Here is a 14,564-nt window from a genome sequence, read left to right as displayed (position 1 = left end):
GCCACCCAGCAGAGCGCGTGTGAGCTGGCGCCCGTGCGTGCACGGCAGGACGTGGGTCAGGCTCTGGTGGGAGGGGGGCCCCATGCTGCCATGGGCCACTGCATTGCCAGGCCCTGGCCAGACCCCCATCTTTGGCTGAGCACCCTTTGTGGGGTGTGGGTGGGAGAGGCCAGAACTGGGCTCCAGATGACCTAGGCAGGCCCCACCCACCTTGCACCTCTGCCCACCCCCTCTGGGTGTGCAATGCAGTCCTCTAACCCTTAGCAGGTCCCAGTTCCTGCCAGGTGGCCTCACTGTCCAGTGGGGTGTTCTGATGGTTCAGTCTGTCCCTTGCTCCCCAGGCATGGGGTCCTGTGTAGTCCTGAAGGCCGCAGCTGCCAGCCCACCCCTGCTTGGGGGTTGCCTTGTTCCTGTGGGTCCCCTGGCCCTGGCTCCTTGGCTGAGAAGCCACCTCAGAGGCACTCAAAAGAAGCACCACTCTCCAGCACATGCCACCAACAGGGTACTTTATGTGAGCACCGCAGCCTGCCTGGTCTTCCTGGGAGGCGGTGCTCATGTTCCTGACGCGGCCCTGGAGCCCAGAGGCCAGACCTGTGTGAGCGAGCAGGACCCCTGCTCTGGAGGACCAGGCACTGAGGCACACTCCACACACCTCCCAGAGAGCGCATCTCCTGGCACAGGCCTCTGGAGACACTGATAGCGGCCAGGTCTGTGGTGGGCTGTCCCTCATCCACCTGCCCTCAAGTCCTGGGAAGCCCAGGCAGCCCAGCTGCTCCCTTGGGATACAGGTGGTGGTGAAGTCCTCTTCCCTCTCCTGGCAGCAGGAGAAGCAGCCTCGGGGCTGAGCGGAGCCTGCGCAGACCGTGGGCAGCCGAGGCTCACTGGTGTTTGCAGACAGGACTGCTGTATTTCATCCGGCCGGGCGGTGTCAGGGTCTGGGCCTTTAGAAACATCACCCTCTTCGGCTGCTCTGTGATTGGGGGTGAGTATGTCCTCACTGTGAGAGAAAGAAGAGCCCAGGTGGGATGGACACCTAGTGCAGGGCCACAGACGGGAGGGGGCCACCTCAGCCGGACTCATCAGGCTCTACCCTGGTGTCCCAAGAGGCTGACCAGGAAGAGGCCCCCAGGCCCTCTCCATCCCTCATGGGATTTCAGGGAGCCACGACATCCTGACCAGCCCACGCTGACAGCTAGAGAGTGGCCAGCTCCTCAGCTGCTCCCCGAGCGCCCAGCACCACATGAAGGCCATCCTGACAGGCCAGGTGGTGTCTATGATGGACACGTGCAGGCACTCGTGCCCGGGTACACACACCCATGTACACGTGCACACCCCTATGCTTGCACATACCCACACACAGCATGGGCACACGCACACACACCCTTGTACATGCTTGACCACGCATCCATGCAAACACGCTCATCACACCCCAGTGCACACATGCACGTAACACACTGCTCCCTCCAGGCCCTCAGCATGCGTCCCACCCGGGGACAGGCCCTCCATGGAGCAACATCACTGTGACCCAAGTGCTCCCCACATCCAGATGGAGGCTGATTCCCCTCTGCACCCACCTTCTCCCACCTTGTGTCACAACTGAAATCATGGGAGGGTCACAAGGGCATCTACCCTGCGGGAAACTGAGGACAGATGACAGGGCACATGTCAGAGCCATCAGAGAGGGGGGCAGGCTGGGAAGGGAGATCCTGGGCACATAACAGGTACCAAGGCTGGAGCCTGCCGAGGAGGGCCTCACTGACTCGGGGACAGTGGGGAGGCCGGGGAGGTCACTGCCCAGCAGGCTGTCCCTTCTATGCAGGGACACCTCCCGGGCAAGAACCCCCGCCCCCAATACAGGAACAAATGAATCACGCAGCCCACAAAGTGAGACTCCAGTGAATCTCAACATTTCCCTCCTTTGATGTGGCCTCAAGTATGAGCAGAACCCCCGATTTCCAGCACAAGCCCGTTTCCACCCCCAGACTGGGCAGGACAGGAACAGGCCAGCGGAGATCTCACAGGGGGTCTCAGCACGCCGCATCACAGACACGGAGGAAGGGCCAGGCAAGGTCTAGTTGGACCCGGTGGCAACAACACAGTAGGCTGCTAAAATGAACCCCCTCCTCACACACAGAATGCTGGGGAAAATGCCCTTTTCACAACATCAGTACACTCTAAGCTCCCAGAGGAGCTCAACCCTGTGTGCTCAAAAGGAAGTGGAGAACTGAGAAGCCACGGTGACCATCACAGTAAACATCAAGCTGGGGGGGATGCGTGAGGCTGGAAAGGGGACCCCAGGGGACCCAGACGCCTCAGAGCAACAAGAAAGTCCTCCCTGGTGCTTAGTAAGGCCAAGGGGTTGTATGCTGCCCAGGGTTTCAGGTGGAAAAGAAGTGTCCCCATAAAGAGTCAGTGCCTGGGGACGATGGAAAATGAGGGAATGTGGAAGAGTCTGGAGGTTTCACCCACTGGAAGCGGGGGGCTGCAGAGAAAGAATGCCAAGCCCCAGGAACTGAGCACAGTGTCTTGAAATCACAACCCACCACAGCAGCCACCCCAGGTGCGGCACCGGAACTTCAGACAGGGGCAGCCGAAGTGGTCTGCAAGTCAGGGTTTGTGTGGCCAGAGAGAAAAGGAGGAGAAATAGAAGCCACAAAGGGCAGATCTGTAGGAGCCTACGAACACGGGACTGTCGACGTCCCCCAGGGAGGGACACTGGCTCAGGGGCCTGCGGGCAGGAGGAAAGCGGCCCCACTGCCAGGAAACTAGCCACGTTCTGTGGGAATAGGAACATCCAGATTCATGGCGCTCAAAGGACTCCAAGCAAGATCAGCCCCATGAGGGACGTCCTGAGACACGTCATGATCAAGGAGAAGCAGCACCGCAGGCAGGAAGGGGCTCCTCCGTCCGGGAACCGGGGGGCCGACGTGGCAGGTGGAGGGGGTGGGACAGCATGTTCGAGTTCTGAAAGGGAAAAGTAACTGCCAAACAGGAAACAGGAAGCCCTACCTGGCCGAGCTGCTCCTCAGAAACGAACGAGAGAGAAAATGTTCCCAGACATGAGATGGGGTGCCCTCCCTGTGACTCCTGACTTACAAGGAATCCCAAATGCCGTTCTTCACACTGAAATCACGCTGAGTGACATGAATCTGCGTCACTATCAACGCACATATGTGGTCAGAGTCAGAGCGCGTCACGCAGCAGTGAAGGAACATAGAATAACTAGAGTGAAACAAGAACACTAGAGCTACGGTGTGTCCTCAGGGAAACACCGCTTTATAAAAAATATAAAGTGACATCGATCGTATAAAGGGTTGGGGTGGGGAGTGGACGTGTGGAGTTTTGCATGCAATTAAAGAGTTATCAGTTTAAAATAGAATTTAGTGGCTGTAAGGTAGTTTATTTTTTATTATTAATAGGTGAGACCCTCACAAAGGAAAAAATTCTAAGAGATACAAAAAAAAAAAAAAAAAGAGGGAAAGGGATAAAAGTGTAACACTACAAAAGATCAACGAAGACCCAGGAAGAGAGGAGGAAGGGACGGCAGGGACTGCAGCATAGTCAGAGGACACCAAGGGCAGAGTCGGGTCTTCCTATCAGTGATGAGCAAGTGGCCGGATCCCCACCCACAGGCACAGAGTGGCTGAAGGCCTCTCCTTAAAGGACCCAAGTGCACACGGCCTTCAAGACTCCTGCACCTTGAGGACAGACAGGGAGGAAACACAGCCAAGGGGCAGCCCGGGCGGCTCCACTCACATCAGTTAAAACAGGTTTCAGCCCAAGTCACAGGAAGGACGACAGTGATTCCCGGAGGTCAGTCCATCAAGAGGACACAGTGTGACTAGAGGTGCACCAACACGGAGCACCTACATACAAAGAGCAGGTAGTAACAGAGCCAAAGGGAGAAGCAGGCCCACGGCATGGAGTGGGGAGCTTCAGCCCTGGGCAAGCCCTGGTTCAGTCCTGGGTACAGGAAAAAAAACACAGATGATCCAGAGAGAAAATCCACAGGGAAACAGAACACTTGAAACCAGACGGACCTACAGACACATAGAGAACGTTTCCCCCAACAACAGAGAGAATGCTCTTCTCCAGCCCACACGGGACATTCTTCAGGACAGGTCGTGTCTTGGGCCACAAAATGAGTCCTGACAAGTGTGATACTGAAACCACAGCAGGTACCTTTTCCAACACAAAGCAATCAACCAATAACACAGGGGATTTGGGGAAATTCACAAATATGCAGAAGTTAACACACTCCTGAATAACCAATGGACCGAAGAAGAAACTTAAAAGGGAATTTTAAAGAGAATCTTGAGACCAGTGCAAATGTAAACTCAACTTCCCAAACCTGAGCGGATACAGGTGCAAAGACACTTCTAAAAGAGAAACCCTTAGTGATAAATGCCTACACTAAGAGAGATCTCCAACAGCCCGGCTTCACATCTCAAGGAACAGACCAGAACAAGACAAGCCGAGAGAGCAGGAAGACGGGATGTCAACATCAGAGCAGAAATAAATGAAACAGAGACTGGAAAGATGACAGCAATATCAATGAAACCAGGAGTTAATGTTGTGAAAAGACAGAATTAACAAGTCTTTCAGCTCTTTACCAATAAGTAGAGTTATAAATGTAGGAGGAGACATTACAAAGGATGCCCCAGGGACAGAAAGGACCCTAAGGGACTGCTGTGAAGAATCTCACGGGACCAACTGGATGACCTAGAAGAGAAGGAAAAGTCCGTCTACCAAGACCGTGCGGTGGAGAAACGAAAGGCGGGCAGACCAGTAACGAGGAAGGATGCGGAAGGGCCACCGCAGACATCCCCGCCAGGAAACCCCTGACGGGCGGACGACTCAGGAATCCATACCAACCTCCTCAAGCCCACGAGGAAGGCACACTCACAACTCACCTTCCTCGGCCACATCACCCACACACCACAGATGGGGCATGACAAGCCCCACAGACCGCGTCCCGGGGAGCAGGGAGGTGGAGGTAGCCTCAGCACAACACCAGCCACAGAGGACAAGTCAGAATCACTCAGCGGTGGAGAGCTGAAAGCCCGTCCACCCAGAGGAGGGAAAAGGTGCCCACGCTCAGCTCCTCTGGTCGACCTACTGCTGGAAGTCCTTCCAGAGCCATTAGACAAGGAAAAAAGTGAGACTTGAGATCAGAAGGGAAGAAGTCGTCTCTGTTTGCACAGACATGATCTCGTGTATTTCCCTAAAGATGCACCAAAGAACGGTCAGTTAGTAAAGTTCCAGGAAACAGAAACATCCTAACTCGATTGAGGTTCTCCAGATTAACAATGAACTATCTGAAAAAGAAACTAAGGACATAATCCCATTTGCAATAGCATTAAAAATAAAATATTCAGGAATAAATCTAGCTAAGGAGGTGAAAGATCTACAAACTGAAAGTTAGAAAATTGAAAATACAAATAAATGGAAGGACAGTTCATGTTTTTGATTGGAAAAATTTATACTGATAAAATAGCCATACTTGCCAAAACAATCTCCAGATCAAAGCAAAGATGAATAAGTGGGACTACATCAGACCCAAAAGCTTCTGCACAGAAAATTAAATAACCAACAAGCGAAAGGCAATCTGTGGGTGGGCAGGAACACTTGGGGACAATGTCTCTGATAAGGGGTGAATATCCTAAATACATAAGAAACTTATACAACTTGGTAATAAAAAGACAACCTGAGGCTGGGCTGTAGCTCAGTGGGAGAGCGCTTGCCTACATGCCTGAGGCACTGGGTTCGAGTCTCAACACACATACAAATGAAGTCCACGACAACTAAAACAAACAAACAAAAGAAACCTGATGTGAAAATGGACGAAGGCGCTCCACAGCCACTTCTTTAGGATGGCCACTGCCAAAAAGATCAGAGAGCAAGCTCGGGGAGAGTCGGAGCGAGGACTGTGTGTGTGTCAGGCTGGATGGACACACAGCCACAGCAGGACACAGCAGGAGGTTTCTTGAAACCTCCAACAGCCACCTGAGACCCACAGTCCACTTCAGGGTCCAGCGCGAAGCAGGCCAAGTCAGTGCGCTGAGGTCTCTGCTCTCACAGTGGCAGGCAGCACCCACAGCGGCCCACACAGAATCACCCTGCAGGTCTGTCCGTGGGTCACGTGTGCATGGCCCAACAGGAGACGACTCAGCCCAGGAAGAGAACCTGGCCATGTCCAACCACAGATGCGCCTGGGAAGGGCACGGAGCCCAAGAAGCCAGACACAGAAAGACGAGTCCAAGAAACCCCAAATCTCAGACCCAGGGACACAGCACAAAGACCATGTGGGTGGCTGAGGTCAGCGGGAGTGGGGACACTCTGGTCAAGGGCACCAACTTCAGTTGGCATGCTAAGCTCTGGAGGTGGTGGGCAGCAGGGCCACTGTAGTCGACAGCACAGTAGTGTCTACTTGAGACTCATCAGGAGAGTAGGCCACATGGTCCTTGCCACACACGCGTGCTCCTGTGCGCACTCACACCATGGTAACTCTGGTGACAGGCCTGTTACTCTGTAGTGCCACTGTCTGGAACTCAGTGCCGGGGCAGGAGAGTTTCCCTCCCCTCCCCTCCCCCTCCCCTTCTCCCCACCCCAGCTGGTTTTCAGGGGACCTAATTAGCATCCTTCCCTCCTACCTTTTGGATTGTAAAGGACTTTCCGCAGGATCTGTTTTCCTCTGAAGTATAGATGTCCCTGTGAAGGTCCAAGGCTGGAGAGTCACCAGGCCTGGCAGGAGGAGTCAGGCCCCCTCACTGTGCACAACCCTGTGTCATTTTAGACTAGAACACTGACGACACTAGACAGCGTACAAACACCATGACCACCTGGTGAGGAGCACTCAGAACCTGGGGCTCATCTCTGGGCCCGTGCTGAGGGAGACCAAGTTTGGGTTCTCGGCTCTTCCTGTGCCTCTGCCGCTTGGCACCTGATTCCCACAACCCGACTTTGGTGCTGATCTAAACGTACACAGAGGAAATCATCACCAGAGTGTGTGCACTGAGCGTGTTAATGACCTCCATGAAGCTGAGGAAAGACACCAAGTGGACATGGAGTGTGGAGGAGGGGCCGGGGAGGATGCCACAGAAGGGCCCAGTGGGAGGGGAGGGGGTGGGAACGAGACCCCATGGAGCCGGGAGCCGCAGGCCAGGCCCCGCACAGCCCCAGGCTACAGGCCTGACTCTGGGCTTCATCTGGATGCCATTCTGGAAGGAGTGGCTTCCGGCCAAGAGTGGGTGGATAAGGTCTCACATGGACACACTGAGCCACTGGCTGTCCACAGGAGAGGCTGAAACAGAGTCCCTACTTCTTACTAGCAACCCAAACTAAGTGACCTGCGGAAGAACCCTTCAGAGCAAGGAACCACAGAGATGCCCGGGGCCAGCTCTCCCCAAGCTGCAAGCCCTCGGGCCCAGAGGACAGGCGGACACCATGCTGCTCACTCGTCCACCAGCTGGTACAAGGAGGCACAGGGACTCGCAGGCCACCCAGCACCCGGGGACCCACCACCAAGGCAGCCGCAGGAGCAGCAGCAAGATCACACACAGCCTAGGCATGGACTCCAGGTGGCCAGTGCACCCCAAATGCACCCCCTCTGAGTCATGCGGTCATGGGGGACGTGCAGAAGGTGACTGCAGGGAGTCCCCTGGGATGGTGGCAACAGGGCAGGTGGGGCTGCCTCCACACAAGCTCCCTGGAGTCAGGCACTGGAGCAGGGCGCCACCACGTGCTCGTGGGCCCTGATGAGAGGCTCAGGCTCCGGGCACTGTCACCCTCTTGGTCAACGGTCTGTATCAGGTCAGATCCAGGGTTCACAGGCCCAGGAAGCTCAGGTGGGGGCAGCAGGCTCCTTAAGGAGCTGCCCAGCCTCACAGAGCAGCCAGGGCCTGAGGCCGGCGACGCTGGCTGTGCCGCCGCAGGACGCACTTGGGCTACCCAGAGAACACAGGAGCCCTGGCTTCCACGGGGAACCCTGGCACCCGCAGATTCCAGGCCGTCTCCAAGTCGGCCTTCCTGGGCAGAACACCAGACACTCTCTCCCTCAGTGCCCCCTTGGGCCCCCCCCAGCTCCCAGCCTCTCCTCCAAGGCTCCTGACGGCCACCTGGCCATCGCAGAGCAGCTTCCCACCCTCCTGAGAAGCCAGGTGGTGGGGCCCCCACTCCCTGCTCCCAGACAGAGTCCACCCAACCTCCAGGCCTGCCCCTGCCCACGGGCTCTGCTGGTCTCTCTGGGCCCTTCAGGCCCTTGGAACATGGCCTGCCTGCATCTCACCTCCCCCAGAGCACGTCCACCCCGACACCACCATCCAGATTGCTGGCCCCGTCCCCACCTCCCCCGAGTCATCATGTCCCTGCCTGGCCCACTCCGTGGGCCCCACTGGCCTTCCTCTCTTCCCAGCCTGATCAGGATGCCACACCCTTCAGTCCTGCCCTCTCCCCTCTCTGCTTCAGCCTCCCCCACCCAATAGGCCTCTTCAGGCTGGGGCAGGAGGCAGGTGGGACAGGGTGGCCTGAGCTGGGCTAAGTCTAGCCCAAGAGAAGACCCAAGAGTCCAGGTAGGTCACTTAGGAGGGGAGACGGGAGAATCAAGAACAAGGGTCCTAGGGGACCAGGGAGCCAGGTGGCTATCTGGGCCCATTCTGAGCCACAGGAAGGGACTGGCCTTAGACACACCCTCAGTGATCTGACCCCTCACAGCTGCTGGCAAAGACCCCAGCATTAAGTCAACCCCCCGTGTGGCTCGACAGGGCTCAGGTCAGTGGGGGACAAAGGGTAGCAGGAGGGAGAAGGGCCAGGGAACAGAGCCAGCCTAGATCTGCAGGACCACTTCCTACCTCAGAACCTTCAGAAGACGGAGGGCCGCAGTGGGAGACAGTGGGGAGACAGGGACAGACAGTGGGGAGACAGTGGGAGAGAGTGGGAGACAGTGGGAGACAGTGGGATACAGTGGGAGACAGTGGGAGACAGTGGGGAGACAGTGGGAGACAGTGGGAGACAGTGGGATACAGTGGGAGACAGTGAGGAGACAGTGGGAGACAGTGAGGAGACAGTGAGGAGACACTGGGAGACAGTGAGGAGACAGTGGGGAGACAGTGAGGAGACAGTGAGGAGACAGTGAGGAGACAGTGGGAGACAGTGAGGAGACAGTGGGGAGACAGGGAGAGACAGTGAGGAGACAGTGGGAGACAGTGAGGAGACAGTGGGGAGACAGGGAGAGACAGTGGGGAGACAGTGGGAGACAGTGAGAGACAGTGGGGAGACAGTGAGGAGACAGTGGGGAGACACTGGGAGACAGGGGGAGACAGTGGGAGACAGTGAGGAGACAGTGGGGAGACAGGGACAGACAGTGGGGAGACAGTGGGGAGACAGTGGGAGACAGTGGGGAGACAGGGAGAGACAGTGGGAGACAGTGGGAGACAGTGAGGAGACAGTGGGGAGACAGGGAGAGACAGTGGGGAGACAGTGGGAGACAGTGAGAGACAGTGGGGAGACAGTGGGGAGACACTGGGAGACAGGGGGAGACAGTGAGGAGACAGTGGGAGACAGGGGGAGACAGTGAGGAGACAGTGGGGAGACAGTGAGGAGACAGTGGGGAGACAGTGGGAGACAGTGAGGAGACAGTGAGGAGACAGTGGGGAGACAGTGAGGAGACAGTGGGAGACAGTGAGGAGACGGTGGGAGACAGTGGGGAGACAGTGAGGAGACAGTGGGAGACAGTGAGGAGACAGTGGGAGACAGGGGGAGACAGTGGGAGACAGTGAGGAGACAGTGGGGAGACAGTGAGGAGACAGTGGGGAGACAGGGGGAGACAGTGAGGAGACAGTGGGGAGACACTGGGAGACAGGGGGAGACAGTGGGAGACAGTGAGGAGACAGTGGGAGACAGTGGGAGACAGTGAGGAGACAGGGGGAGACAGGGGGAGACAGGGGGAGACAGTGAGGAGACAGTGGGAGACAGTGAGGAGACAGGGGGAGACAGTGGGAGACAGGGGGAGACAGGGGGAGACAGGGGGAGACAGTGAGGAGACAGTGGGAGACAGTGGGGAGACAGTGAGGAGACAGTGAGGAGACAGGGGGAGACAGTGAGGAGACAGTGGAAGACAGTGGGAGACAGTGGGGAGACAGTGGGAGACAGGGGGAGACAGTGGGGAGACAGTGGGAGACAGTGGGGAGACAGTGAGGAGACAGTGGGGAGACAGTGAGAGACAGTGGGGAGACAGTGAGGAGACAGGGGGAGACAGTGGGGAGACAGGGAGAGACAGTGAGGAGACAGTGGGAGACAGTGAGGAGACAGTGGGAGACAGTGGGGAGACAGGGAGAGACAGTGGGGAGACAGTGGGAGACAGTGAGGAGACAGTGGGAGACAGTGGGGAGACAGGGAGAGACAGTGGGGAGACAGTGAGGAGACAGTGGGGAGACACTGGGAGACAGGGGGAGACAGTGGGAGACAGTGAGGAGACAGTGGGGAGACAGGGACAGACAGTGGGGAGACAGTGGGAGAGAGTGGGAGACAGTGGGGAGACAGTGGGAGACAGTGAGGAGACAGTGGGGAGACAGTGGGAGACAGTGAGGAGACAGTGGGGAGACAGTGGGAGACAGTGAGGAGACAGTGGGGAGACAGTGGGAGACAGTGAGGAGACAGTGGGAGACAGTGGGAGACAGTGGGGAGACAGTGAGGAGACAGTGGGAGACAGTGGGAGACAGTGAGGAGACAGTGGGAGACAGTGGGGAGACAGTGGGAGACAGTGAGGAGACAGTGGGAGACAGTGGGGAGACAGTGGGGAGACAGTGGGAGACAGTGGGGAGACAGAGGGAGACAGTGAGGAGACAGTGGGAGACAGTGAGGAGACAGTGGGGAGACAGTGGGAGACAGGGGGAGACAGTGAGGAGACAGTGGGAGACAGTGGGAGACAGGGGGAGACAGTGGGAGACAGGGGGAGACAGTGGGAGACAGTGAGGAGACAGTGGGAGACAGTGAGGAGACAGTGGGGAGACAGTGGGAGACAGTGAGGAGACAGTGGGGAGACAGTGGGAGACAGGGGGAGACAGGGGGAGACAGTGGGGAGACAGGGGGAGACAGGGGGAGACAGTGGGGAGACAGTGGGAGACAGTGGGGAGACAGTGAGGAGACAGTGGGGTGACAGTGAGAGACAGTGGGGAGACAGTGAGGAGACAGGGGGAGACAGTGAGGAGACAGTGGGGAGACAGGGAGAGACAGTGGGGAGACAGTGAGGAGACAGTGGGAGACAGTGGGGAGACAGGGAGAGACAGTGGGGAGACAGTGAGGAGACAGTGGGGAGACACTGGGAGACAGGGGGAGACAGTGAGGAGACAGTGGGGAGACAGGGACAGACAGTGGGGAGACAGTGGGGAGACAGTGGGAGAGAGTGGGAGACAGTGGGAGACAGTGGGAGACAGTGAGGAGACAGTGGGGAGACAGGGAGAGACAGTGAGGAGACAGTGGGAGACAGTGAGGAGACAGTGGGGAGACAGGGAGAGACAGTGGGGAGACAGTGAGGAGACAGTGGGAGACAGTGAGGAGACAGTGGGGAGACAGGGAGAGACAGTGAGGAGACAGTGGGAGACAGTGAGGAGACAGTGGGGAGACAGGGAGAGACAGTGGGGAGACAGTGGGAGACAGTGAGAGACAGTGGGGAGACAGTGAGGAGACAGTGGGGAGACACTGGGAGACAGGGGGAGACAGTGGGAGACAGTGAGGAGACAGTGGGGAGACAGGGACAGACAGTGGGGAGACAGTGGGGAGACAGTGGGAGACAGTGGGGAGACAGGGAGAGACAGTGGGAGACAGTGGGAGACAGTGAGGAGACAGTGGGGAGACAGGGAGAGACAGTGGGGAGACAGTGGGAGACAGTGAGAGACAGTGGGGAGACAGTGGGGAGACACTGGGAGACAGGGGGAGACAGTGAGGAGACAGTGGGAGACAGGGGGAGACAGTGAGGAGACAGTGGGGAGACAGTGAGGAGACAGTGGGGAGACAGTGGGAGACAGTGAGGAGACAGTGAGGAGACAGTGGGGAGACAGTGAGGAGACAGTGGGAGACAGTGAGGAGACGGTGGGAGACAGTGGGGAGACAGTGAGGAGACAGTGGGAGACAGTGAGGAGACAGTGGGAGACAGGGGGAGACAGTGGGAGACAGTGAGGAGACAGTGGGGAGACAGTGAGGAGACAGTGGGGAGACAGGGGGAGACAGTGAGGAGACAGTGGGGAGACACTGGGAGACAGGGGGAGACAGTGGGAGACAGTGAGGAGACAGTGGGAGACAGTGGGAGACAGTGAGGAGACAGGGGGAGACAGGGGGAGACAGGGGGAGACAGTGAGGAGACAGTGGGAGACAGTGAGGAGACAGGGGGAGACAGTGGGAGACAGGGGGAGACAGGGGGAGACAGGGGGAGACAGTGAGGAGACAGTGGGAGACAGTGGGGAGACAGTGAGGAGACAGTGAGGAGACAGGGGGAGACAGTGAGGAGACAGTGGAAGACAGTGGGAGACAGTGGGGAGACAGTGGGAGACAGGGGGAGACAGTGGGGAGACAGTGGGAGACAGTGGGGAGACAGTGAGGAGACAGTGGGGAGACAGTGAGAGACAGTGGGGAGACAGTGAGGAGACAGGGGGAGACAGTGGGGAGACAGGGAGAGACAGTGAGGAGACAGTGGGAGACAGTGAGGAGACAGTGGGAGACAGTGGGGAGACAGGGAGAGACAGTGGGGAGACAGTGGGAGACAGTGAGGAGACAGTGGGAGACAGTGGGGAGACAGGGAGAGACAGTGGGGAGACAGTGAGGAGACAGTGGGGAGACACTGGGAGACAGGGGGAGACAGTGGGAGACAGTGAGGAGACAGTGGGGAGACAGGGACAGACAGTGGGGAGACAGTGGGAGAGAGTGGGAGACAGTGGGGAGACAGTGGGAGACAGTGAGGAGACAGTGGGGAGACAGTGGGAGACAGTGAGGAGACAGTGGGGAGACAGTGGGAGACAGTGAGGAGACAGTGGGGAGACAGTGGGAGACAGTGAGGAGACAGTGGGAGACAGTGGGAGACAGTGGGGAGACAGTGAGGAGACAGTGGGAGACAGTGGGAGACAGTGAGGAGACAGTGGGAGACAGTGGGGAGACAGTGGGAGACAGTGAGGAGACAGTGGGAGACAGTGGGGAGACAGTGGGGAGACAGTGGGAGACAGTGGGGAGACAGAGGGAGACAGTGAGGAGACAGTGGGAGACAGTGAGGAGACAGTGGGGAGACAGTGGGAGACAGGGGGAGACAGTGAGGAGACAGTGGGAGACAGTGGGAGACAGGGGGAGACAGTGGGAGACAGGGGGAGACAGTGGGAGACAGTGAGGAGACAGTGGGAGACAGTGAGGAGACAGTGGGGAGACAGTGGGAGACAGTGAGGAGACAGTGGGGAGACAGTGGGAGACAGGGGGAGACAGGGGGAGACAGTGGGGAGACAGGGGGAGACAGGGGGAGACAGTGGGGAGACAGTGGGAGACAGTGGGGAGACAGTGAGGAGACAGTGGGGTGACAGTGAGAGACAGTGGGGAGACAGTGAGGAGACAGGGGGAGACAGTGAGGAGACAGTGGGGAGACAGGGAGAGACAGTGGGGAGACAGTGAGGAGACAGTGGGAGACAGTGGGGAGACAGGGAGAGACAGTGGGGAGACAGTGAGGAGACAGTGGGGAGACACTGGGAGACAGGGGGAGACAGTGAGGAGACAGTGGGGAGACAGGGACAGACAGTGGGGAGACAGTGGGGAGACAGTGGGAGAGAGTGGGAGACAGTGGGAGACAGTGGGAGACAGTGAGGAGACAGTGGGGAGACAGGGAGAGACAGTGAGGAGACAGTGGGAGACAGTGAGGAGACAGTGGGGAGACAGGGAGAGACAGTGGGGAGACAGTGGGAGACAGTGAGGAGACAGTGGGGAGACACTGGGAGACAGGGGGAGACAGTGGGAGACAGTGAGGAGACAGTGGGAGACAGTGAGGAGACAGTGGGAGACAATGGGGAGACAGTGAGGAGACAGTGGGAGACAGTGGGAGACAGTGAGGAGACAGTGGGAAACAGTGGGAGAGAGTGGGAGACAGTGGGATACAGTGGGAGACAGTGAGGAGACAGTGAGGAGACAGTGGGAGACAGGGAGAGACAGTGGGGAGACAGTGAGAGACAGTGGGGAGACAGTGAGGAGACAGTGGGGAGACACTGGGAGACAGGGGGAGACAGTGGGAGACAGTGGGAGACAGTGAGGAGACAGTGGGAGACAGGGGGAGACAGGGGGAGACAGTGAGGAGACAGGGGGAGACAGGGGGAGACAGTGGGAGACAGGGGGAGACAGTGGGAGACAGTGGGAGACAGTGAGGAAACAGTGGGGAGACAGTGGGAGACAGGGGGAGACAGGGGGAGACAGTGAGGAGACAGTGAGGAGACAGTGGGAGACAGTGGGAGACAGGGGGAGACAGTGGGAGACAGTGAGGAGACAGTGAGGAGACAGGGGGAGACAGTGGGAGACAGTGGGAGACAGGGGGAGACAGGGGGAGA

The 14,564-nt window shown here is 57.9% G+C and overlaps 1 protein-coding gene across 1 annotated transcript in view; it reads right to left on the bottom strand.

Annotated features, from left to right (window-relative positions):
- Positions 1–548: 548 nt before the first annotated feature.
- The window catches only part of Ankmy1 (ankyrin repeat and MYND domain containing 1), a 62,636-nt gene continuing 48,620 nt past the window's right edge, over positions 549–14,564 (bottom strand). Inside the window, 1 exon segment of the mRNA XM_071619491.1 lies at positions 549–997. Within this exon segment, the coding sequence (XP_071475592.1) occupies positions 879–997 (119 nt within the window). The 3' untranslated portion in view covers positions 549–878.

This window comes from Marmota flaviventris, chromosome 11, assembly GCF_047511675.1.
Source record: "Marmota flaviventris isolate mMarFla1 chromosome 11, mMarFla1.hap1, whole genome shotgun sequence".
Classification (NCBI taxonomy): domain Eukaryota; kingdom Metazoa; phylum Chordata; class Mammalia; order Rodentia; family Sciuridae; genus Marmota; species Marmota flaviventris.
The sequence above is the reverse complement of the archived record's forward strand: the minus strand, read 5'-3'. Positions and strand labels throughout refer to the sequence as shown.